The sequence below is a fragment of the Somniosus microcephalus genome, chromosome 12, assembly GCF_052327205.1.
Source record: "Somniosus microcephalus isolate GS21.2 chromosome 12, FLI_Smic_1.0, whole genome shotgun sequence".
Classification (NCBI taxonomy): Eukaryota; Metazoa; Chordata; class Chondrichthyes; order Squaliformes; family Somniosidae; genus Somniosus; species Somniosus microcephalus.
In genome coordinates, this window is record NC_140998.1 from 189,048,601 (window position 1) to 189,075,534 (window position 26,934).

At 47.9% G+C, this 26,934-nt stretch overlaps 2 protein-coding genes and 1 pseudogene across 2 annotated transcripts in view; all 3 read right to left on the bottom strand.

The window, feature by feature from the left end:
- LOC147109776 (large ribosomal subunit protein bL17m-like) overlaps positions 1-15,468 on the bottom strand; it is a 642,401-nt gene extending 626,933 nt beyond the window's left edge. The window contains exon 1 of the mRNA XM_086002371.1: positions 15,385-15,468. The gene's annotated coding sequence lies outside the window, so the exon portion shown is untranslated. The remainder of the gene's footprint in view (positions 1-15,384) is intronic.
- On the bottom strand, positions 1-16,862 carry LOC147109780 (uncharacterized). The gene is made up of 4 exons (XM_086002374.1): positions 16,851-16,862; positions 9,455-9,527; positions 2,347-2,703; positions 1-423 (listed from the first exon to the last, which is right to left on the bottom strand). The coding sequence occupies exons 1-4, from the start codon at positions 16,860-16,862 to the stop codon at positions 113-115; spliced, it is 753 nt and encodes a 250-aa protein (XP_085858500.1). The 3' UTR covers positions 1-112.
- The window catches only part of LOC147109781 (uncharacterized), a 21,786-nt pseudogene continuing 10,921 nt past the window's right edge, over positions 16,070-26,934 (bottom strand).

Below are 26,934 nucleotides of genomic sequence, written 5' to 3' on the forward strand. Positions count from 1 at the left end.
CTCAGCACCAAGCAGGACAGAGCAGCCTGCCAACTCCACTTTCTACAAGTGATACCGGCGAGATATTGACATCAATCATTTGGGCAAATGGAAGTATAGTTTGAGATGCGGGCTAACCTGATATCTCCAAGAGATGGCTATAAGAGCAAATCTTTCCATTCTTCAATCTTACAGTATATGTGTAGCATCCCGCATCGGGGAGTTGAAAATTATTGATGATTAAACTTCTGAAATCGAACTTGTGCCGCTTGTCTTCATGAATCAGCGCATTGTTCAGTTTCCACAGGATTTCAATCCCTTTCCAAGTTACTCGGGTATTTTCAATGCTCCAATCGATACTGTTGAAATAGGACAGCCCGGGCATCTCACAGGTCAGATTTGCGGAGCTTCCCAGGGGAATCGGGCCGGCTGGGATCACAGACACTGTGGGAAGAGGATAACCGGTTAAACTGACAAAAGACACCATAGATTAAATTATGGCCTCGAACTGCATTCGCGGCCGAATACTCGCGCACAGGGTCAGGCGCACATGCTGCACACGTCATGTCACATAGTCCCAGGCACCACCTTAAATTCCTGCTCGAAACTCATTAAAATGATACACGTGCCGCCAGCCCTTCCCCCGCTGTGCAGTGGCATTTTTCCTGTTTCGGGTTAGGTCCGGAAATCGGGTGTGTCTCCCGACCCTTAACGGGAGACAGCAACTCTTAAAGGGGAGGTGCACTTTGTCTACAGACAGCGGGAAACGTTGTCAGAGGGATAACATTGCTGCAAAAGATCCAATTAGGGCCCCAAGTTTCTTCATTGTCACGTTGGTGGCATTAATGCAGACAGTGGACGGGAGGAGGGACATCCTGTTCCCGAAACACCTCCACCGCCAGTGAGGAGAGCAAGGCAAGGAACGTTCATCCCAGCACATGGCTGCCACACTGAAAGACGTTCAATGACCTCAGGAGAGTTGTCAAGGTAGCGATACTGCTCTTTCTCCCTGCTCACAACTCTACCACTAACAAGATCATTATTCAAAATACTCACAATACAACCACCCCACTTCCCTTCATTCTCCGCAAATCAATGCAGCAAACCACTTTGGCTCCTTCTCCTCAAACTCACCACTATTACACAGTGCAGAATCACTATTCTATCAAGAAAGGCACAGCCTCAAAACAGGTAGGCCTATCGGGCCTTGGGCCTCATTAATGTCAGACCAATGTGCTGCAGGCACATGCTGGGCGTCCAGAGGCAGCTCGCCGGTGAAGACCAGGTTCAGGAATCCCTGCCTTGGTCGGGCTTCAGGGGTCGGTGCCTGGGTCGGGGATGAGACTGCGGTCTCGGGTCGGAGCTGGGGACGGGATTCAGCGTTCGGTGAACGTGGCCTGTTTCAAGTGTCGGAGATTGGGGCCGGACTCGAGAATTGGGGATGGGGGCATGTGTCGGGGATTGGGTTCACAGCCATGGTTGGGGGTTGATGATAGATGTCTGAGCCAGGGATCAGGGATTGAGCCGAGTCAGGGATCAGGGCCTGGATCAGGATTTGCAGGGTTCAATGTTGGGGTCCCGGGATAAGCAGGTCGTGTTTGGAGCGACGGGGAGGGGTGTTGGGAGGTGCAATGGGGCCCTTTAATATGTGATCTTACATTAGTTTGCTTCTTTGTAGCAGGCAATTCCGAGAGCTGGTTTCCAAGAGTGCATCTGGAGAGGGGCCTGGCCGCCTCATGATAAACCAATCTTACAGAATTGGCCTCAAATTAGCAAATGCAAAGAGCCTAATGCCTGTTTCAGGCATTGGCAAAGGATGCCTCTCGCCTGTTCTTACCCAATATGTCAGGAGGCGCACTTCCAGTCGCAAATGTACACGTTTCCTGCCCGCCATATTGGGACCTTACTAGTCCGAGCCTGTGGGCTGGAAATTCATTTTAACCGACAGTGTAGAACGTCCGCCTGTTACACCCGCCGCCCGATATTCAGCTCCACTGAAGTCAGTTTCTACCTCAATGAGATTTGAGCAGAAGTGCTGAGGGAATTTTCCGGAAATGGATCTGATCTTTACCGGTTGAGACTTTACTGCGAGATTTCCCATAGTTTTCACAATAAAGATAAATAAATTGCTGAGAATTTACATTTACTGAACAAGAAAGTGTTTTCGAGGCCTACAATAACCTGCCCAGCAAGAAAGCAACACTGTTTTAATGCTGCGTTTTTCCACATCACAAATTGTCAAGATGTTGGCATTTAAAGACACGGAATTTAACGGAACAGTGGCGGATATACGGAAAATGGTGAAACAGTTTGTGTGAGACTATCATACACATATAACTACAGCATAAACTGCTTCCAGTAACTCACCATTAATCACTATGAGGCGGATTAACATCTTCTTCTCCTTGTGTCCAGAATACAGCAAACAGTCGTAATTTCCGGCATCTTCCATTGTCGCCGTGAACAAAAGAGAGTAATTCCCCATCCTGAAACCCTCAGTCTCAGCCAGTGTTATATGCGGGATCTGCGGGGAGCTGCACTCAGTGTTGTTCTTATCAATTACACAAAGTCTCATCCCATTGTCTCCTGAGGCAGGTTGAAATGTCCACTGAATCGCATCAATTTGAGTCGGAGACCGGGAGAAACAAGGCAGCAAAACCGGGCTGGACCCGTTCGAAAGAACCAGTTCCGGAATATCTCCATCATCTCCATCCCCCGCGGTACCTGCGCAGGGAGCAACATGTGATATTAAACCAGACTGTATGAGATTGGATAAATCTCCACCTTTACCCACAAACTCTGTTCCCTGGGCACCAACACCATCCCTCTCCCTGGCCACTGCCCGATAAATATCCACCTTTACCCACAAACTCTGTTCCTTGGGCACCAACACCATCCCTCTCCCTGGCCACTGCCCGATAAATATCCACCTTTACCCATAAACTCTGTTCCCAGGGCACGAACACCATCCCTCTCCCTGGCCACTGCCCGATAAATATCCACCTTTACCCACAAACTCTGTTCCCTGGGCACCAACACCATCCCTCTCCCTGGCCACTGCCCGATAAATATCCACCTTTACCCACAAACTCTGTTCCCAGGGCACCAACACCATCCCTCTCCCTGGCCACTGCCCGATAAATATCCACCTTTACCTTACCCACAAACTCTGTTCCCTGGGCACCAACACCATCCCTCTCCCTGGCCACTGCCCGATAAATCTCCACCTTTACCCACAAACTCTGTTCCCTGGGCACCAACACCATCCCTCTCCCTGGCCACTGCCCGAGTCTGAAGCTGACTTTTCACAACCTTGGCGTCCTATTGGACCCTGAGCTGAGTTTCCCGCCCCATATTCTCACCATCGCCAAGGCCGCCAACACCCACCTCTGTAACGTTACTCGACTCCGCCCTGCCTCACCTCACCTGCTGCTGAAACCGTCAGCCAGGCCTTTGTTACCTCCAAACCCATTTATTCCACTGCCCCCCCGGCCGACCTCTAACTCGCAGAAAACTGAATATGCTATAGTAGAGGCACTCAGCTCATCGATGTGACATTACTCTGTCCAATAATTAAACCGAGCCTTTACACCAATAAAAAATCAAGGAGAAAAAGGGATCAATGTTCAGTTAAAATAGTGGATGCATTAACGCCAAACAAACAGGTAAACGTGACGGTGTTAAACTTGACGCAATAATTTCCTGCTTTCAAATTTCCCGCTGCTTTCCCAGCCCCAGCCCTGCCTTCCAGGGGGGCCTTTGTTTTGTTGCTCTCACATATTTGGAGCAATGCACCGCCCCACCGGTGAAGTGCTGCCCTTTTGATGGAAGGATCCAAATTCCCGGGCAAATTTTGACTTGTTTGCACCGCCCCTCCCCCCGCCACTATCCCCCCTCCCCCCTCCCCCCGCCACCACACCCCCTCCCCACACCGGCATCGAGCGGATCCCAGTGTCTCCTCATCCGGTTTATTTCTTTAGTCGTTGCTCATTCAAGCATCTGTTACACTTTGTGCTTCACTGCGAGCCTTTCAGCTGCAGAGAGCTGTGTCCTGTGTGGTCAGAGGAGGCGGAACTAAGAGGCTGACAGTCGCTTGGTGTCAACTCCCCTCCCCCAGCCCTGGCCACTATGTTACCCCGATGCTATCTTACAATTAATGTTGATGTGTTATCACATAATGCGATTCCACTCGCATGAGAATAGCGGGTCTCGGCTCGAACCAGGAAGCAGGACTATTGGCTGAAAATGTTACATAGAATTACATAGAATGTACAGCAGAGAAACAGGCCATTCGGCCCAACCAGACCATCCCGGCGGTTATACTTTACTTGAGCCTTCTCCCATCCTTCCTCATCTAAGTGTATCAGCATAACCCTCTATTCCCTTCTCCCTCATATTCTTATCTAGCCTTCCCTTAAATGCATCTAGACTCAATCACTCCCTGCGGTAGCGAGTTCCACATGCTCACCACTCTCTGGGTAAAGAAGTTACTTCCTTAAATCCATCTCGACGCCATTTTTTCCTTTTTTCAGTAAATATTGCGGAGCCTCCTGGACTCAGATCACTTTGCACAATGTGCGGCCTTGTCCAACGTGAGCTGAAACTTTTCAGATCATTCTATCTATGTCAATATTTAAATTATAAATTGCCCCCGCATTTCACTGAACGGAGCCCGAAACCACAGTGACCCGATACAGCGATTGCACACTGAAGACAGCAGTATCACAGGAGCTCTGAAACTGTGTCTTAACATAAGAACGTAAGAAATATGAGCAGGAGTCGGCCATTTGGCCCCTAAAGCCTGCTCCGCAATTTAATGAGATCATGGCTGATCTGATCTTGGGCTCAGCTCCACTTCCCTGCCCGCTCCCCATAACCCTTCACTCCCTTATTGTTCAAAAATCTGTCTCTCTCCACCTTAAATATATTCAATGGCCCAGCCTCCACAGCTCTCTGGGGCAGAGAATTCCACAGATTTACCACCCTCTGAGAGAAGAAATACCTCCTCACCTCAGTTTTAAATGGGTGACCCCTTATTCTGAAACTATGCCCCCTAGTTCTAGATTCCCCCATGAGGGGAAACATCTTCTCTGCATCTATCTTGTTGAGCCCCCTCAGTATCTTATATGTTTCAATAAGATCACCTCTCATTCTTCTAAACTCCAATGAGTATAGGCTCAACCTAACTGGTCTACAGTTTCCTGCTTTCTGTCTCCCACCCTTCTTAAATAGGGACGTCACATTTGCGGTTTTCCAATCCGCTGGGACCTCTCCAGAATTCAGGGAATTTTGGTAGATTGCAACCAAAGCATCCACTTTCTCTGCAGCCACTTCTTTTAAGACCCTAGGATGTAGGCCGTCAGGTCCAGGGGACTTGTCCACCTTTAGTCCCATTATTTTACCGAGTACTTTTTCATTAGTGATAATGATTGTTTTAAGTTCCCCCTCCCTATAGCCCCTTGATTATGTGTTATTGGGATGGTTTTAGTGTCTTCTACCGTGAAGACTGATACAAAATATTTGTTCAAAGTCTCGGCCATTTCCCTGTTCCCCATTATTAATTCCCCAGTCTCATCCTCTAAGGGACCAACATTTACTTTAGCTATTCTCTTCCTTTTTATATACCTGTAGAAGCTCTTACTATCTGTTTATATTTTTTTGCTAGTTTACTCTCATAATCCAGCTTCTCTCTCTTTACTACTTTTTTAGTCATCCTTTGCTGTTTTTTAAAAATGTCCCAATCCTCTGTCCTTCCACTAATCTCGGCAACATTGTATGCCTTTGTTTTCAATTTGATACCATCCTTTACTTCCTTAGTTAGCCACGGGCGGTTCTCCCTCTCTTAAAGTCTTTCCTTCTCACTGGAATATATTTTTGTTGAGAGTTATGAAATATCTCCTTAAATGTCTACCATTGCTTATCAACCATCTTACCCTTTAATCTATTTTCCCAGTCCACTTTAGCCAGTTCTGCCCTCATGCCATTGTAATTGCCTTTATTTAAGATCAGGTCACTGGTTTGAGACCCAACTTTCTCACCCTCCAATTGAATTTGAAATTCAACCATGCTATGATCACTCTTTCCTAAAGGATCCTTTACTATGAGATAATTTATTAATCCTGTCTCATTACACAGTACCAGATCTAAGATAGGCTGCTCCCTGGTTGGTTCCACAATGTATTGTTCTTGGAAACCATCTCGGATACACTCTATGAACTCTTCCTTGAGGCTGCCTTGGCCAATTTGATTTGTCCAATCAATAGGAAGATTAAAATCGCCCATGATTGTTGCTGTACCTTTCTTACAAGCCTCCATTATTTCTTGATTTATACTCTGTCCAACAGTATAGCTGCTGTTAGGGGGCCTATAGATTAGGCCCACCAGTGACTTCTTTCCCTTATTATTTCTTATCTCCACCCAAACTGATTCTACATCTTGCTCTTCTGAGCCACTTTCATTTCTCACTACTGCACTGATCTCATCCTTTATTAACAGAGCCACCCACCTCCTTTTCCCTTCTGTCTATCCATCCGAAATGTCAAATACCCCTGAATATTCAGTTCCCAGCCTTGGTCACCTTGCAACCACGTCTCTGTAATGGCAATCAGGTCATACCCATGTATATCTATTTGTGCCCTCAACTCATCTATCTTGTTACGAATGCTGTGCATTCAGAGAAAGAGCTTTTAAATTTTGTCTTTTTGCTATTTTTCTGTGCTTTGACCCCACTTTCTGATGCACTCTTATGTTTATACATTCTGTCCCTTCCTGTCACACTCTGGCCACCATTACCCCACCAATACCCCGGCTCTATTGCCTTCTCCTTTCTCTTTGAATTTTTTAATTCCCGCTCACCTGATACCCCCCCCCCAGTATTTAGTTTAAAGCCCTCTCTACAGTCTTGTCTTTTGTCGAATACTGTTGCTCATTCTCGTGTTTCAACAGCAGACGATCACCCAGCGGGAGCAAGTGAATCTAACATGGAGACTGATGGCCATTTCTGTGCATAATTTATGATAGTTTGCGTTGTTGTTCCATTATTAACGATGGTGTTGTTTTAGTAAACTTAGCGAATAAGGAAAATGGCGAGGTCATGAACTGATTGTGCCTCGCGCTGTTTCAAATGCCGCTTCTACACAGATCCTCAGTCTTATCAAGCAAGTGATATCGTCAGTCATTGTTACATTCAAAATAACTTCGTGATTAATTTGATAATTCTTGCTACATGTTCACTAATACCGAACGGAATATAAGCAAAGTCCACTTTGAAATGCAGCTACCGTTTGGAGACCACAACACGGAGGCATTAGACCGATGGGGACAGATATATCCACACAAGCAACAGTGCTGGAGACTATGATTGTCAATACTCAACTGAAAATAAAATTGAATGTGATTTTAAATCATACCTGGATTTAGAACGGCCAGTAGAAGGGAGACCTCAAGAACGGAACACCTCATACTTGCTGCTGTTGAGTCTGAACTGGACAGAGAGAAATGACCGAATGTGTTAGTTAGCAAAGCAAGAGGAAGTTCTCGTTTCCGTTTGTTAAAAATATTTATCAGGCTCGGTCATGTGATTATTGGTTAGAATTTCCTCAGTCACTAACTTCAATAGTTAGATTCAACATCAAGACTTGGCTTCACCATCAATAGGGGTAGACAACATTCACGGTGCTTAATTCCTAGATTATCACCGTCTCGAACAAGAATAAGCCCAGCGACCATCCCGGGCCCTCAACAGCACCAACATTGTCGAATGACCCAACAGCATCTTGAAAGACAACATTGCAGTGAAGCTTAACTGTATCAAGTGTAACAACACAATGACTAAAGAGCACGGCAGAGGCTGGGTACTCTGCGAGGATTGACTCACCACTTTCCCCCTCAATGTCTCTCCACCATTTACAAAGCTCTCTTCAGGAGCTTGATGTATACTTCCCACTCACTTGAATAGGTGCAGCCTAGAAAGCCCACACAATGTTCAAAACAATGAAGCACCATGTTTTTTTGGTCTGCACCCGTGCCACTGGATTCAGTGGCCCCACCACATGCACACTGCACCTTGAAAGGGGAAAGGTAAAGAATAAAGTTTGTGCAGAGTAGAGTTGAATGACGGGGGCTCGGTTCTATACAATGGTCAAGGAGAGCAGGGTGTAACTGTCGGAGGGGCGGTACTGAGGGAGCGCCGCACTGTCGGAGGGGCAGTACTGAGCGAGTGACGTACAGTCGGAGGGGCACTATTGAGGGAGCGCCGCACTGTCAGAGGGGCAGTATTGAGGGAGTGTCGCACTGTCGGAGAGGCAGTACTGAGGGAGCGCTGCACTGTCGGAGGGGCAGTACTGAGGGAGCGTTGCACTGTCGGAGGGGCAGTACTGAGGGAGCGCCGCACTGTCGGAGGAGCAGTACTGAGGGAGCGCCGCACTGTCAGAGGGGCAGTATTGAGGGAGCGCTGCACTGTCGGAGGGGCAGTATTGAGGGAGCGTTGCACTGTCGGAGGGTCAGTACTGAGGGAGCGCCGCACTGTCGGAGGGTCAGTACTGAGAGAGCGCCGCATTGTCGGAGGGGCAGTAATGAGAGAACGTCGCACTGGCAGAGGTGTCATCTTTCAGATGAAAGGTTAAACCCGAGGCCCGATCTGCCCTCTCAGGTGGATATAAAAGATCCCGCAGCCACTATTTCAAAGAGGAGCAGGGGAGTTTTCCCCGCTGTCCTAAGGCCAATATTTATCCCTCAAACAACATCTGGTGATCATCACATTTCTGTTTGTGGGAGCTTGCTGTGCACAAACTGGCTGCCGGGTTTCCTACATTACAACAGTGGCTACACTTCAAAAAAAAGTATTCATTGGCTGTAAGGAGCTGTGGGACGTCCTGAGGTAGTGAAAGGCACTATAGAAATGCAAGTCTTTATTTCTTCAATCAAAGGCTCACTCGGGGTGAGTTGGATCAGTGACTTGCTGTGCAGCGGATTGAAAGTTCCCGGTCTGTGCGGAGCCGGCCGATTGGTCAGTAACCTGGAGCCCAGGGTTGCAGGACTGGTGGGGTGGGGGGTCGGGGAGTGAGCTCTGTACAAAAACCACTCACAACTGGGTATTTAGAACAAGAGTGGGAAGAGAAGAGCCGAAATGATGTTTCTAAATCTGACGCCATGGTGTCCATTTCATCCAGCGGGCTGTTCCACCATGTGGGCCATCGCAACCGGTGCAGCATGTGTGTCCATTCACACACGGGCGGGCCTTTCAAACCGCGTCGGGAGGGAGGAGGGGGGTGGAAAGGGGTGAGGGGAGGACGAAGGAGGTCACTGGATCGCAGTCGGGATCAGGAAGCCCGGTCGACGCTCTCGTCTCCCACAGCCCAGGGAGGGCCCCAGTCAAACTGCAGCGTCATGGGCGTGGTGGAGAGACACTCGCGACACAGGCCGACCCCGAAGACCCCGCGGGCCCCCCCCACCCACAGCCCCGCGCCAGAGATACTGACTGTCAGCCAGAAGTCGGCCATCTTCATGGCTTTCTCGTCCGTGTCCCCTCGCTTGGCGTAATCCACCAGCTGGAAAGCAAGGGCAGATCAGTCAAACCCGCAGGCTCCTTCCCAGCACAGACAGAGGCCAGTCGGCCCCTCCAGCCTGCCCTCCTTCTGTACGCGAGCAATCCCCAAACCCATCCCACTGCCCCGCTCTCTCCATCGACAAATATTGATCCCAAATTCCCCCTTTCACAGGGGCCACGGTCTCGGCCTCAAACATGGCTTCAGTGACGTGGAGGATTGGAGAAGCTGGGATTGTTCTTCGAGCAGAGAAGGTTTCGGGCAGATTTAACAGAATCATAGAATGATACAGCGCAGGAGGAGGCCATTCGGCCCATCGTGCCTGTGCTGGCTCTTTGGACCCACTCCCCTGCTCTTTCCCCAGGGCCCGGAAAATGTTTCCTTTTCAAGTATTTATCCAATTCCCTTTTGAAAGTTATTACTGAATCTGCTTCCACCGGCCTTTCAGGCAGCGCATTCCAGATCACAACAACTCGCTGCGTAAAAATAATCTCCTCATCTCCCCTCTGGTTCTTTAACCGATCACCTTAAATCTGTGTCCTCTGGTTACCGACCCTTCTACCATTGGAAACAGTTCCCCCTCATTTACTCTCAAAACCATTTATGATTTTGAATACAATCTTCCCCTTAACCTTCTCTGCTCTAAGGAGAGCAATCCCAGCTCCTCCAGTCTCTCCATATAAATGAAGTTCCTCATCCCTGGAACCATTCTCCTAAAGAGCGGCGTTCAAAATCATGGGGGTTTTGATCGAGTAAATGAGGAGCAGTACTGAGGGAGCGCTGCACTGTCGGAGGGGCAGCACTGAGGGAGCGCCGCACTGTCAGAGGGGCAGTGCTGAGGGAGCGCTGCACTGTCGGAGGGGCAGCACTGAGGGAGCGCCGCACTGTCAGAGGGGCAGTGCTGAGGGAGCGCTGCACTGTCGGAGGGGCAGCACTGAGGGAGCGCCGCACTGTCGGAGGGGCAGTACTGAGGGCGCGCTGAACTTCTGAGGTGCTGTCTTTCGGATGAGACTTTAAACCGAGGCCCCATCTGCCCTCTCAGGTGAACGTAGAAGGCTCTGCAGCCTCTATTGGAACAAGAGCAGGGGAAGTTATCCCAGGTGTCCTGGGCCAATATTTACCCCTCAACCAATAATCACTGAAAACAAATGGTCTGGTCTTATTTTTAATCCATTCATGGGATGTGGCCGTCGCTGGCAAGGCCAGCATTTATTACCCTTCCCTAGTTGTCCTTGAGAAGGTGGTGGTGAGCCGCCTTCTTGAACCGCTGCAGTCCGTGTGGTGAAGGTACTTCCACAGTGCTGTTAGGTAGGGAGTTCCAGGATTTTGACCCAGCGACGATGAATAAACGGCGATATATCTCCAAGTCAGGATGGTGTGTGACTTGGAGGGGAAACTTGGAGGTGGTGATGTTCCCAACATATTGCTGTTTGTGGGAGCTTGCTGTGCGCAAATTGGCTGCTCTGTTACCTACATTACAACAGTGACCACACTTGAAAAAGTACATCATTGGCTGTGAAGTGCTTTGGGATGTCCCGAGGATGTGAAAGGCGCTATATAAATGCGAATCTCTTTCTTGTCTATGGAACAATAGCGTCCCATCCCTGGTGAGTCCCTGGACACTCCTGCAGGGATCCTCCAGGACACTCCTGCAATGGGCCCTGGGTGCGTCTCTGCTCCGAGACCCGGTTCCTTTGTCTGCTGCGATGCTTCGATCAGGCACAGGATGAGATTCCTCCTTTCATCCTTTCGATGTCCTTTAGGTGACTGCTTTTGAAAATCCAAATTAAAAACCAGCATTTGGAGGTCAGTGTTCAGTATTTTAGCTACACCTCCAGGAGATCCCGCCTCCTGGATTTGGGAATTCGAGCTGCTCCAGATGATCATTCCGGACGTGGCTGGCCATTCGGCCCATCTTAATGCTCCCATCCAGAACAGCCCATCGCTGCCTCCAATTGTTTCTTAACCCATTCCAGGATTGTGCCTCATGCCCCATGCCTCTATCTGCCAGTCCATTCCAAGTATTGGTCACTCCCTCTGTGTGAAGTAAACCTTCCTGATAACAGCCCGAGTTTCCTTTAACTAGTTTGAAGCCGTGTCTCCTTGTCCAAATCGCACAGGTTCATTTGAAGTAACATTCCGGATATTCAGCCCTCTCTATTGCACTGCAGCAACTCACCAAGGCCTCTTCGGCAGCACTTCCCAAACCCGCCATCTCTACCGCCCAGAAGGACAAGGGCAGCAGGCGCATTGGAACACCACCACCTCCAAGTTCCCCTCCAAGTCACACACCATCCTGACTTGGAGATACATCGGCTGATCCTCCATCGGCGCTGGGTCAATATCCTGGAACTGGCTCCCTAACAGCACTGTGGGAGCACCTTCACCACACGGACTGCAGCGGTTCAAGAAGGTGGCTCCCCATCACCTTCTCAAGAGCAACTCGGGATGGGTAATAAATGCCGGCCTTGCCAACGACGCCCACATCCCAGGAAAGATTTTATTTTAAATTCCTCAATACGATCACTTTTAGGGAGCCTCCTTTCCATGTTGAATCAGCCAAATCTCTCCACACAACTCAGTCCCTCAGGCGCCGGGGATCGGTCTCGTGGCTCTACTCTGTGACGCCCCTAGTAGTTGAATGTCTCCCTTATGACTCCGTGTCCAGAACTGGACCCAGTACATTTAAAAGAAAGATTTGCATTAATATGGCGCCTTTCACTACCACCAGACATCCCAAAGCGCTTTACAGCCAATGAAGTGTTTTGAAGTGTGGTCACTGTTGTAATGTAGGAAACGCGGCAGGCAATTTGTACACAGCAAGCTCCCACAAACTGCAATGTGATGATGACCAGATAATCTGTTTTCTAGTGATGTTGGTTGAGGGATAAGCGCTATATAAATGCAAGTCTTTCTTTCTTTTAATAAGGTTAGATTTTAAAAAATAGAAAATAAATTTATATTTAAGAAATTAAGATCATGTTTTTTTAAATCAAATAGATTACAATAAAATTAAAGAGGGGTTAAAATGAACTAATTTTTTTAAGTGTGACTAAGTGTAAGAGGTTGAAGTGAATGAGAAGTTTGAGTGGAATGTGAAAGTGCTGCCTGTATTGATTTCTTTGTGGGTTCAATGATGAGACATTTATGAAAGAGAATGGCCTAGAAATTCAGTGCCCTTAGCGCCGATTTTGCGGCGCTAGAGGGCCTAGCGCTGCAATTGGCGCCGGCGCCGAAATTGCCTGGGGCCCTTCCGCCGCGGTAGACCGGTAGCGCTGCGCCGGCACCGATGACGTCATCGGTGTGCGCGGCGTCCCGGTTGCCATGCCGACGGGCCCCAGCGCCGAAATTCAGTTGCGGCCGCCTCGCCCGTGGCAGCCGCAACTAAGACTCTGGCAACAGAGTCTTACATGACTTTGCGCCGGCGCATTAAAGGCCCCGCGGCGGCCGGCCGCTTTCCCGCCGGCCGCCTGGCCGCAGCTCCCTCCCCGGACTTCCCCCCCCCCCCCGGAACAGAAGCAAGCCCGGCACTTGTCCGAGGTGCCGGGCTCATTTTTAAAAAGATTTTCGCGGGCCGCGGCCGGGTGCAGGCAGCTCCTCCTTAAGGGAAGGAGGAGGCCTGCACTTCCCGAACCTGCCGCACCGCAGCGGGCGCCGCAGCGCCGGAATAGCGCCGATATTCAGCGCGTAGCGCCAGTTTTCAGGCGCAAACAGCTCTCAGCAGCGCCGGCAGCCGTTTGGGCGCAGAACTATTGAATTTTGGGCCCAACCAGCGCGACTTAGCTCCGGCACTAACTTCCGGCGCTAAAGCCCTGGCTGCGCCAAAACTCAATTTCTAGGCCAATGAGTTTTAATCTAAAGTCTGTTCAACTCTTTTATACAGCATTTCAGGAGCTATCATGCTAGTGATGCATCTTAAACGAAACTGAAACCAAACTCCTCAGCTAGTCTCTCACATGACCTCTGCTGGTCAGGCATAAGTAATCAATACATGCAACTATGCTAGTAAGGCATGATAATCAAACAGGCAAATAACATCACTATTTGCTGATATCATTACATCTCCCTTTCTTAAAACAAAAGTATTTTACTTTTAACTAACAACATGTTTTCTTTGTATTAATCTGCATTTTAACTGTAACACTTAATGAACTTACATTAACATTATCATTATCAAGGTTTTTTAACCTTGCTTTGTGTGTTCACATGAAATATGTCAATACACTAGAACTTGAAGAAAGAATAAGATAACATTACTTCCTTCTATAACAATAGTTCTTAAATTTGCTCAATGAGTCTCTCAGGAGGCTTCACGTGTCTTGAGGATTTTCTGATTGATTGTCCTTGAATCTGAGTTGTTGCCTCAGATGATCGGTTCTCAGCTGTGTGATCAGGTTGTTCAACAGTATCAGTCTTCTGACTTGCTGTGGCTGGTCCCATGAGAAGATCTCGATGATTTCTTCTCAGAACAGCACCCTCATCTGTCTGAATGGTGTATGATCTTGGTTGAACTTCACTCAGGACAGTTCCCTTCTCCGTCCATGTGTTTGTTTTGTCTTTGAACCTTACTTGGTCACCAGTGTGGAGTTCAGGTAGGTTTTGTGTTCCTCTGTCATAGTAGTACTTTTGCTTTTCTTTCTGTTGTTCTTTGAACTTCCGCACTTTCTCCCCCTCTTTTGTTTTCAGGAGGTTCTCCGGGATGGGTAGGTTTGACCTTAGCCGACGTCCCATCAGGAGTTGGGCTGGTGACATACCACACTCGAGCGGCGTTGTGCGGTATACAAGCATGCTCTGGTAGAAGTCAGTTCCACTGTCTTTTGCCTTGTACATCAGTCTTTTCACTGTCTGGACCGATTTTTCCACTAGTCCATTGGACTGTGGAAAGTGAGGACTTGATGTTGTGTGGACAAAGTCCCACTCTTTGGCAAAGTGTCGGAAACTTGCATTGTAAAACTGAGGTCCGTTGTCTGTGAAGACCTTGCTTGCCACGCCATGTCTGGAGAATATGGCTTTCATACATGTTATCACAGCATCTGCAGTGGTGGTGTGCAGTCTACAAACCTCTGGATACAGGGAGTAATAGTCTGTGACTACAAGATAGTCCTTCCCTTGACATACGAATAGGTCAGCGCCTACCTTCTGGTAAGGTCTGTCTGGTGCTGGGTGTGGCTTTAGTGGTTCTACCGGATTGCTTGCTGGATATTTCAGGCATATTGTGCAGTTTGACACCTCATTTGTCACATCTTGGTTGATTCGTGGCCAGTACATCACCTCTCGTGCTCTTTTCTTACACTTTTCGATTCCCAGATGTCCTCCATGGATCTTTTTTAGCATCTCTCTTCTCAGACTCTTTGGGATAACTATTTTACTTCCTTTGTAGATGATGTCTTTGACCACTGATAGTTCCGCCCTGCAGTTCCAGTACTCTGCTATATCAGGTGAGCAGTCTTGCTTCATGTTGGGCCATCCATCCAAGATGCTTTTTCTCAGTCGTCTCATTGTTTCATCTTTGTTTGTCTCAGTCTTTATGAGCTCCATTTTTGCATCTGCTATGGGTAGTGCACTTGTGATCATGTAGAACGAAACTGAAACTAAACTCCTCAGCTAGTCTCTCACATGACCTCTGCTGGTCAGGCATAAGTAATCAATACATGCAACTATTCTAGTAAGGCATGATAATCAAACAGGCAAACAACATCACTATTTGCTGATATCATTACACTGCTCAGGTTGAACTGGGCTGAATGTGGGTCCTGGGCCTGAGGCTGGGGGAGGGGAGAGGAAGGGGACCTGGGCCTAGTCTCCAGGGCCCAGCCCGCCCACTCATTCCTGCTCCCGGCGCCTCTCCGGCCCCACTTACCCCAACTCCGGGGCCTTATCGGCGGCTAGCGGGTGCCCACTCCCAGGGCGGCTCTTTCTCCGCGGCTCCGGCGGGTTTTTTTAACCCGGTTTTCTTCCTCTTTTAAACAACAAGAAGCCACTTTTCCCCCTCACACGGGCGCCGCCATCTTCTTTCTGGCCCCGCATCCCTGCCCTAAACCCGCCGGCCGGCGCACCTCGCCCCGCCAACAAACGTTCCGCCTGACTCCCCTCGGATCAGAGGCAATTCAGTCATTTTCAGAATAAAAAGAAAGACTTGCATTTATATAGCGCCTTTCACGTCCACCGGACATCTCAAAGTGCTTTTCAGCCAATGAAGTACTTTTGAACTGTAGTCACTGTTGTAATGTGGGAAATGCAGCAGCCAATTTGTGCACAGCAAGCTCCCACAAAGAGCAATGTGATAATGACCAGATCATGTGTTTTTGTTGCACCCACTATTAGAGCCAGGGGAACTTAAACAGCAGAAGAGAGGAGACTGGGGGAGAAAGAGCAAAGGATGGCAACGGATGGCGAAGGAGCTCCCTCGGGAGCTGCCAGCCCAGGAGCCATCTTGTAAAACAATTGATCTTTCACAATTTTGTGCCCTCGACCGCTATCTATAACCGGCTAGAGGCTAAAATATATTAGCATTAAATGAACTGCTCAATGACAATGAATCAGATCACAATTTGCTTGTTTAATAATGTTCGAATAACTCTGTACACCAACATAGATTTTACTTGGACAATGTAGACGCAGATCAACCAGTTTGCATGGAAATATTTTAAATACAATACAGAATAATACAAATTAAAACACATTTCGGCCTGTCGAGCCTGAGTCAAATAAATTACACGTTTCAACCAACTTTACAATTTTCAAATTGAGCTTCTACTTAAACTCTTGTCGACACTTTCTTAAACTTTGAAAACTACAATAACAGCATTTTACTGAACATCTGTTCACGAAATCTCATGGGCAACGATTTTTCAGTCACTATATTTATTAACACAGTATATTTTGTGATAGGCACCTTTACCAACACAGATGTAACCAGACTGCATAAAAACAGCATCGATCCCAGCGATCTCTCACCATCAGAATAAAGGGGCTGTGACAGCTTGTTGGGACAAAGACTCACGGAGATTAAACACATTCTGCAGATGCTGCAGTTTATATCAGAGGGAACATTTTGAAATCCCAGTCAGAAGATACAATTTCAGAGCGAGAGAGTCAGACATTAGGCTACAGCAACAGAGCCCCAAATCTCCAATCCTCACTGGGAGTGAGGAATTGTGGGATTTACCCTTATATTCCATCTTAATCCACGCACAAATATTATCATAAAAAAGAGTGAAAGGTAAGAATTATAAATATGAGTAATATTTGAGATAACTAGTGGTTATTGAAGGCCATTCAAATAGAAAGAAATATTTAAACTTAGTCAAATTATAAATTGGTTACCGTTCTCTTCATTATGTTTCGGAACATTTTCTCAGGTGAATTTTGAAAGCTGTTGAATCCTTGAAGAATTCCCCACAATGATGGCAGGTTTCAAAGCACGTGTGAGCTTTCAACTGATAGATGTAAACAAAACTCTCTCCACATTCAGCACATTTATACGGCCTCTCTCCTGTGTGGATCCGCTGGTGATTATGCAGGCTCCCTGACTCTGTGAAACTCTTTCCACATTCAGCACATTTATACGGTCTCTCTCCTGTGTGGATCCGCTGGTGTCCACGGAGGTGCCCTGAATCTGTGAAACTCTTTCCACATTCAGCACATTTATACGGCCTCTCTCCTGTGTGGATCCGCTGGTGTCTATGGAGGTGCCCTGACACTGTGAAACTCTTTCCACATTCAGCACATTTAAACGGTCTCTCTCCTGTGTGGATCCGCTGGTGTCTCTGGAGGTTCCCTGCCCGTGTGAAACTCTTTCCACATTCACTACATTTATGCGGCCTATCGCCTGTGTGGATCTGCTGGTCTAGGTGAAAATCTCCTGATTTTATACATTCTCTCCTGTGGACAGATTGTGTGAATGATCCCTGCCCATTTTTGCGTTGTGCAAGATACTTTATGCTGGAAGGAGGAGATTGCCCTGCTGAAATTTGTCCACTGGATTCTGGATGTCTTCTGGTGTGTTTCTGAAGAAAATCTGCAGTGGTAAAAGCAACATTGCAATGTGGGCAAGGATGGCACTCATCTCGGTGCACTTGTTGCCCTGCTGGAGAAGGAAGAAAGAGAAATTGTCAGTGTAATGAATCATCTAGAAGTATCTTTTGGTATGACAATTTGTGGTTATTTCAGTGTAAACGCAGGGCTCTTTAGATGTTAATATAGTGAATTTAGAGCCTCCTCCAGTGAATGAAGTGGTGAGGGGGGGAATCATCAATAGTGCGTGGAGATTTAAAGGGCAGCCCCAGCCCCGCGCACAGCCCCCAGACACAGCCCCGCCCCCAGTCCACAGTAACAGCCCCGCCCCCAGTCCAGTCACAGCCCCGCCCCAGTCCTGCCACAGCCCCGCCCCAGTCCACAGTAACAGCCCCGCCCCCAGTCCAGTCACAGCCCCGCCCCAGTCCACAGTAACAGCCCCGCCCCCAGTCCACAGTCCTGCCCCCAGTCCCAGACCCCACACCCCAGTCCCAGAGAGAGAGAGTGGGGCAGAGAGAGAGAGAGAGGGTGGGCAGAGAGAGAGAGAGAGAGTGGGACAGAGAGAGAGAGAGAGAGTGGGGCAGAGAGAGAGAGAGTGGGGCAGAGAGAGAGAGAGAGTGGGACAGAGAGAGAGAGAGTGGGGCGGAGAGAGAGAGAGAGAGTGGGGTAGAGAGAGAGAGTGGGACAGAGAGAGAGAGTGGGGCAGAGAGAGAGAGAGAGTGCGGCAGAGAGAGAGAGAGTGGGGCAGAGAGAGAGAGTGTGGGGCAGAGAGAGAGCGAGAGTGGGGGAGAGAGAGAGAGAGAGTGTGGGCAGAGAGAGAGAGAGAGTGGGGCAGAGAGAGAGAGAGTGGGGCAGAGAGAGAGAGAGTGGGGCAGAGAGAGAGAGAGAGAGTGGGGGAGAGCGAGAGAGAGAGTGGGGCAGAGAGAGAGAGAGTGGGGCAGAGAGAGAGAGAGTGGGGCAGAGAGAGAGAGAGAGAGTGGGGCAGAGAGAGAGAGAGAGTGGGGGAGAGAGAGAGAGAGTGGGGCAGAGAGAGAGAGAGAGTGGGGGGAGAGAGAGAGAGAGAGTGGGGGAGAGAGAGAGAGAGAGAGAGTGGGGCAGAGAGAGAGAGAGAGTGGGGGAGAGAGAGAGAGAGTGGGGAGAGAGAGAGAGAGTGGGGCAGAGAGAGAGAGAGAGAGTGGGGGCAGAGAGAGAGAGAGAGTGGGGGAGAGAGAGAGAGAGAGTGGGGCAGAGAGAGAGAGAGTGGGGCAGAGAGAGAGAGAGAGAGAGTGGGGCAGAGAGAGAGAGAGAGTGGGGCAGAGAAAGAGAGAGAGAGTGGGGGCAGAGAGAGAGAGAGAGAGGAGAGTGGGGGCAGAGAGAGAGAGAGAGAGAGTGGGGGAGGAGAGAGAGAGAGAGAGTGGGGCAGAGAGAGAGAGAGAGAGAGAAAGGGGCATAGAGAGAGAGAGAGTGGGGCAGAGAGAGAGAGAGAAAGGGGCATAGAGAGAGAGAGAGTGGGGGCAGAGAGTATGGGGTGGAGAGAGAGGGAGAGAGAAAGGCAGAGAGGGAGCAGAGAGAGGGAGCAGGCATAGAGAGAGGGGGGAGGCCGAAAGAAAGCGGAGATTGGAGGGGGGGAGAGAGCGAGGGAGGGGGGAGAGAGGGAGGGGAGAGAGAGAGGGAGGAGGGAGAGAGGGAGGGAAGGAAGTTGGGTCGGGTAAGGAGGAGGTCAGGAAGTTGGGTGGGGTGGGGTGGGGATGAGGTCAGCAAGTTGGGTGGGGAGGGGAGGGGATCAGGAAGTTGGGTGGGTGGGAGGAGGTCAGGAAGTTGGGCGGGGTGACGGGGTCAGGAAGTTGAGTGGGGTGGGGAGGAGGTCAGGAAGTTGGGTGAGGTGGGGTGGAGGTCAGGAAGTTGGGTGGGGTGGGGAGGAGGTCAGGAAGTTGTTTGGGGTGAGGAGGAGGACAGGAAGGTGGGCGGGGTGGGGAGGGGGTCAGGAAGTTGGGTGGGGTGGGGAGGGGGTCAGGAAGTTGGGTCCGGTGGGGAGGGGGTCAGGAAGTTGGGTGGGATGGGGAGGAGGTCAGGAAGTTGGGTGGGATGGGGAGGAGGTCAGGAAGTTGGGTGGGGTGGGGAGGGGGTCAGGAAGTTGGGTTGGGTGGGGGGGGTCAGGAAGTTGGGTGGGGAGGAGGTCAGGAACATGTTTGGGGGGTGGGAGATGGTCTTAACCCGCGAGGGTGGGCCCTGTCTGTTCCAAGTGAGCTCTGTTCTGTCTGGAGTTTGCAGTCAGAATGGCTCGAATTACACTTTACAAAGTCACTGATTACGTCGGCTGGGAGGATCTAATTACACATTCCAGAGAAACTGCTGGGTGTGTCTTGTCCTCCAGGGGGACCAATCAGCACTCAGGACTTGTCATCCAAGGGAACCAATCAGAGCTTTAGGTGTTGCAAATAAACACATACTTTAAAGAATACGACCAAAGATTTCAAGGTTCATGCATTCAGTCTTTGAAATCCTCCAAGTAACAAGGTAGATATCAATACTCTTTCAATAACTTTATAAACCAGTGTGAAAATCAATTTTCTTAAAACAGGACAGAAATTAAACAGCAAGTGTTGAATAAAAGAGCTGGGGAACTGGCTGGGAGTTGCCAGAGGCCCCAACAGTGCAATGAAGCTCACTGTATCTTTATAAATAACAACAACAACTTATATTTATATAGCGCCTTTAACGTAGTAAAACGTCACAAGGCACTTCACAGGAGTATTATAAGGAGAACAACCCCAGCTTCTTTAGTCTCTATACATAACATAAGGACATAAGAGTTCTGACGAAGGGTCATCGACCCGAAACGTTAACTCTGTTTCTCTCTCCACAGATGTTGTCTGACCTGCTGAGTATTGCCAGCATTTTCTGTTTTTATGTTATATTATATAAGAACAATAAGAATTCGGAGCAGGAGTCGGCCATACGGCCCCTCGAGCCTTCTCCACCATTCAATAAGATCATGACTGATCTTCGACCTCAACTCCACTTTCCCGCCCGATCTCCATATCCCTTGATTCCCCTAGATTCCAAAAGTCTATCTATCTCAGCATTGAATATACTCAATGACTCAGCATCCATAGCCCTTTGGGGCAGAGAATTTTAAAGATTCACAACTCCCTGAGTGAAGAAATTCCTCCTCATCTCAGTCTTAAATGGCCGACCCCTTATCCTGAGACTATGCCCCCTAGTTCTCGCCTTTCCAGCCAGGGGAAGCAGCCTCTCAGTCTACCCTACAATCACCCTCAGAATCTTATATGTTTCAATGAGATCACCCCTCATTCTTCTAAACTCCTGTGTATAGGCTCAATCTACTCAATCTCTCCTCATAGGATAACCTGCTCATCCCAGGAATCAATCTAGTGAACCTTTGTTGCACCGCCTCTAAGGCAAGTATATCCTTCCTCAGATAAGGTGACCAAAACTGTGCACAGTACTCCAGGTGTGGTCTCACCAAAGCCCTGCACAACTGTAGCGAGACTTCCTTAATCTTGTCCTACAGCCCCCTTACAATAAAGACCGACTTGCCATTTGCCATCCTAATGGCTTGCTGTACCTGCTTGCTAACTCTGTGCTTCCTGTATGAGGACACCTAAATCTTTCTGAACACCAACATTTAATAGTTTCTCACCATTTAAAAAATATTCTGTTTTTCTATTCTTCCTACCAAACTGAATAACATCAGATTTCCTCACATTATACTCCATCTGCCACCTTATTGCCCACTCACTTAACCTGTCTATACCCCTTTGCAGGCTCTTTGTGCCCTCCTCACAGCTTACTTTCCCACCTAGTTTTGTAACGTCAGCAAACCTGGATATATTACACTCGGTCCCTTCATCTAAGTTATTAATATAAATTGTGAATAACTGAGGCCCAAGTACTGATCCTTGCGGCACCCCACTAGTTACAGCCTGCCAACCCGAAAATGATGCGTTTATCCCTACTCTCTGTTTTCTGTCCGTCAACCAATCCTCTATCCATGCTGATAAATTACCCTCAACCGCATGAGCCCTTATCTTGCATAACAACCTTTTATGTGGCACCTTATCGAATGCCTTTTGGAAATCCAAATTTACCATCTACCCTGCGAGTTACATCCTCAAAAAACTCTAATCAATTTGTTAAACACGATTTCTCTTTCATAAAACCATGTTGACTCTGCCTAATGATATTACGATTTTCTAAATGCCCTGTTACCACTTCCTTAATAATTGATTCCAGCATTTTCTCGACAATTGATGTCAAGCTAATTGGACGGTAGTTCTATGTTTTCTCTCTCCCTCCTTTCTTGAATAGCGGTGTTACATTTGCTACCTTCCATACCACTGGAACTGTTCTAGAATCTAGGGAATTTTGGAAAATCACAACCAATGCACCCACTATCTCTGCAGTTATCTCTTGTAGAACCCGAGGATGTAGGGGTCCAGGGGATGTGTTGGCTTTTAGTCCCATTATTTTCTCAAGTACTTTTTCTCTACTGTTCTTAATCATTTCCCTTCCTTTCATTTGCCCCTTGGTGCCCCACTATTTTTGGTTTGTTTTTTGTGTCTTCTACTGTGAAAACAGATACAAAATATTTGTTTAAGGTCTCTGCCATTTCCTTATTCCCCATTATAATTTCTCCTGTCTCGGCTCCTAAGGGATCAATGCTTACTTTTGCTACTCTCTTCCATTCTGCATACTTGTAGATACTCTTACAATCTGTTCTTATATTTCTTGCTACTTTACTCTCCTATTCTATTTTGTCCCTTTTTATCAATGTTTTGGTCATTCTTTGATGGTCTCTAAAGCTTATTACTGTTCTTTGCAACATTATAAGCCTCTTTTAATCCAATACTATTCTTAACTTCTTCAGTTAGCCAAGGATGGATCAGTTTTCAACAGGAGTTTTTAATTCTCAAAGGAATGTATATTCACTGAGAATATTGGAATATGTTTTTAAATGTTTGCCACTGCTTATCTACCATCGGATCTTCTAATCTAATTTCCCAATCTACCATAGCCAACATACCACTCATACCTATGTAATTGGCTTTATTTAAATTTAAGACACTAGTTCAGACATAAGTATTTCACTCTCAAGCCCAATGTGATATTCTATCATATTATGATCACTCTTTCCCAGAGGATCCTTTACTATGAGATAACTGAAGCCTCCCATCCCTGGTATGATTCTGGTAAATCTCCTTTGCAACTTCTCTAAGGCTTTGACATTCCTTCTAAAGTGTAGTGCACAGATTTGGGCACAATACTCTAACTGAGGCCTAAACAGTGATTTATAAAGGTTTACCATAATTTCCTTGCGTTGGTACTCCATGCCTCTATTGATAAAGTCTAGGGTCACAAATGATTTATTAATAGACATAACAATATGCCCTGCCACCTTCAAAGATTTGAGTATGTGAATCCCAAAGTGTCTGTTGCCTCTCCTCAGTTTTCCTTCCAAAATGCATCACTTCACACTGTTCTGCATTAAATTTCATCTGCCATGTGACTTCCCATTTCATTAGTCTATCTACATCTTCCTGAAAACTTCTACTATCCTTTTCACTGTTTATTACGTTTCCAAGCTTTGTGCCATCTGCAAACATTGAAATTATGCCCCCAATTGTCAAAGTCCAGATCATAAAGAGCAGGGGTCCTAATACTGACCCCTGGGGGATACCACTGTATACTTCCCTCCAGTCTCATAAACAACCATTCAGCACTACTCTTTGCTTTCTGTCTCATGGCCAATTTTGAATCAACGCTAACATTCCCCCTTTGATCCCATGGTCCCATGGGCTTCAATTTTGTTAACAAGTCTATTACGTCACACTTTATCAAACACCTTTGAGACTGTAACAGAAAACAAATGATACTTTGGCTACAGTTCCCAATTTTGGTCAGAATCCTTACATTTTGGTTCTTGTTTTGCCACCGACATTGTGGTCCATTTGATACCGAGTTCCTTGGCATATTCATCACCATACCAGACCAGCAGCCTGCACCGAGGAGGAACAGGCTTGCAGGTCCTGTAATAAATTTTGCCGCAGTGCTGAAAGGCTACAAGGTTCTGCTCCTCCTCCTTTCTGGCACAGTTAACAAACCTGGAACATAACATACAAATATTTAAGTGGCCAAAAATAAGTTAAAATTGTAAAATGAATACAGAATGTAAAGCATATTAGTATAGTGAGTTAGAATGAGAGAACATGTCCCCAGCCATGGACAAATTTCAAATTCAAACATACTGTCAGGAGAGGACACTCAAGGGTAGATTTTGCCGAACCTGTCGGGAAGAAGGCGGGACTTCCCCTTTCGGGTTTTTACCCGCCTACTTCGACGTCCGGCCAATTAAGGGCCACCCGGCAACAGGTGACGTCACAGACTGAAATTTCATCTGTCAGGAGTTCTTGACCTATGAAAGATCAATGTTTTACAGCTGTTTGAAGCTGTGAAACACTGACACTCTGAGTTCTAAGCGGAGTCCTTCTATGCAGACTCAGTTAGAACTGTCACCGGCACTCAAAACTGAAGACTGTCACTTTTGACAGATCGCAGCCATTCAGCTTTCAGTTCCGGCTGAGTGATGGGCTCCCAACGGCTACAGGAAGAAAGGCTGTTAAGATAAGTACAGGAAAAAGTTCTTTACACACTTTAGACACACCAAACACACTTACCTTTGCACTCATGCACCCATCACTTACCTGAGCGCCGACATCGCGACCCCTCCAACTACTTCAACCTGATGGCCCGCACTAACCTGGCGTGATTTGGAGCCGTCAGGAAACCCACACGAAACCCCTCAAAATAGGGATTAGGCTAAAAAATGCCTATTAACTACCTGTTAATAGGCAGTTAATTGGCACTAATCCCTTCCCGCCTGGTTTCGGCAGGTCCCAGTGCGGGGCGAGTACCCGCCGCCCCTGAAACTTACGTGGGGCTGGGTATTGGGCGGGATGGTGTCGGGACCCCCAAATTTGGGATTTCCCCCTCCCCCCCGCCACACGCCTGAAACCCCGCCTGACGGCTCCCCGAAAATCTAGCCCTCAGTGTAGATACGAAAGATAATGGGGAAAAATTCAGTATCGCCCCGTTTGGGGCGCCATTATTGGCCGCGAGCAAAGTTTAGCGCCTGGTGCTAATCATCGCCTCCGACAGCAAACTTGGCTTTTATCGCCCCTGGAGGTGATTGGAGCGCTAAATCAGGCACTTCACACCTGTCTTAAGGCGCAAAGGCCGAAGAGCGAGGCGCTACCTCAGAGTGCTGGTGAAGCAAGGAAGGGCAAATCAAAATAAACCTGCAAAGTGCTGCTCAGTACTCAAAACTCCTTCACACAGCGTTGAATCTCTCTAGAAGTCTCTCTCTCTCTCTCAGAATGCGTGGTGCAAAAATGTCAGACAAAAAAAGGCAGCAAGCGGTCGCCTTTAAATAGCGCTCCCCTAGTCCCTTTCTGACAGCATAACGCTCCCCTCAACCTGTCATTACTAGCGGCAGGCGCCACTCAATATTCGGTCTGGGGCACTAATGGGGCGTTGCGCACTCGACTGACGTCACTATCTGCCGGCGTAGGAGATCGTGGCGGTAGTGTTTAGCGCCGCCGCAAAATGTCTGCTTAATTTCGCGAGCGGCGCAAACATCGTCGCGCCCGGGCGCTAGTTGCTTTGCGCCCCATTAGCGCCCTCTTAAGGCACTAACGGGAGGCGCAAACAACTGAATTTTCCCCCCAATGGCCCCAATATTTCCAAGGAGGAAGTGTCTGACAGGGGGTGGGGGAGGTGCAGCGATCCAGAAATATGGGTTTCCTGGAGTTCCTGCTGAATTTAACGCCTCGAGCTGATTGAAAATTTTGGCTCGTTTTCTCGGCCACAGCCACCCAGAATGAGAGGCTGACTGACTGTTGGGTGGGATATTGTACTGGATGGATCAAATGAAATGGGACAAATGATCTTCTTCATCCGTTACTATCTTGTGACCCTCACTATATGGTATCAGTCTTCCCTCACCTCATCCAATTTGATGTAGATTCATCCTTCGCATCAATGTATTCAAAATCCTTGTTGGATTTGCTAATCTGCAGAAAGGTGTTTTGATAAAAAGACTGAATTAATAAAAATTTTAAAAGCAACTTTATCTTTATATTAGACTGTCATGAGGCTTAACATGTATTGCAAGATTCTAGTACATAGCCTCCCACTTCTTTGAGTAAAAATTGACCTTCCTCTTCCCTGTGTCCTGTGATTATACCTTTTCATCCGAGTGCCCAGATCAGCACGATGGCTGGGGTTGAAATGATGTAGCATAGGAGCTCGAAAAATAGTATAATGGTGCTGAACAGTTTCAGGAAGCTTTGTAAAGTGGGGAAACATCCCTGAATTACTGTATTGTCAGAGCGCCCAGGATTTGGCAACTACTGTTCAATGCATTCTGAATCTAGGAATGATGAGAGTTGGTTGAGGTGACACCTGACTCACCTTTGTTCATAAATACAATGACAGCAGGCTCTGGGAATCTCCTGGAACTGCTTTAATAGGATAATACCTGAATTAGAGCAGCAGCACTAAATTAATCAGAAGATGAACAAAGTAAAAGGGACTGGAATGTAGGCTCATTCTTAGTTGACCTTGGCTCCAGTACAAAGACATTGGATTAAAATGATAACAGCTACAAGGCCATCCAATACCAACAGGCTCTATTCCTCAAAAACAGGAGTGGCGAATCAAGCTAAGAATGCAATAGACAGGCCTAGAAATTGGATAAGGCCCAAAAACAGGCGCAGGCAGCACGATGTGCCCACGCCCGTTCAAAGTAGTGCAGGCAGCACATAAAATTCACGCTGCCTGCTCATTATAATGATTGTAGCGCTGAAATGTGCAGCTGATTGTCTTAGTGCTGATTCAGGGGGCCAATATTGGGTGGAGTCTCGTGGCCAATAAAGTTTGTTCAAGGCTCTAATACAGGGGAAGTGCTTTTTTGCACAAACACCTCATTGTCATTGTGCAGAAAACCATGGCCCAATAGCCAAGAAAGAGGGCAAGGAGATTTTCTGATGTGGCACTGGGGGCCTTGATCCTGGAGGTTCTATGACATCCTCAGGTCCTCTACCAACAGGGGGCAGGAGGCCCGCGGACACAAGAAGACTGTGGGTGGAGACTGCTGAAGCCGTCAGTACGATGAGTGTTGGATCCAGTGCCGCAAAATGTTTAGTGACCTCACACGACTGGTCACGGTGAGTAAATGCCATATCAAATACCATATCTCACCATCTGTGCCATGAATCGCGCACGCTGTTCAATGCACCAAACCCCCACCAACAATCTCTAGCCAGCACCACTCATACCTCACAAACTTACCACTGCTGCAAGACTTACACCCACATCTCACACCTTGCACAAA

Bases quoted from the DNA above. Each gene is read 5' to 3' on its own strand.
- LOC147109780 (XM_086002374.1), bottom strand. The intron at 2,704-9,454 runs GTATCTCTGGCG...CTCCCTGCGCAG, and splicing joins CGACTTCTGGCTGACAGTCA to GTACCGCGGGGGATGGAGAT. The intron at 424-2,346 runs GTGAGTTACTGG...CTCTTCCCACAG, and splicing joins CCGCCTCATAGTGATTAATG to TGTCTGTGATCCCAGCCGGC.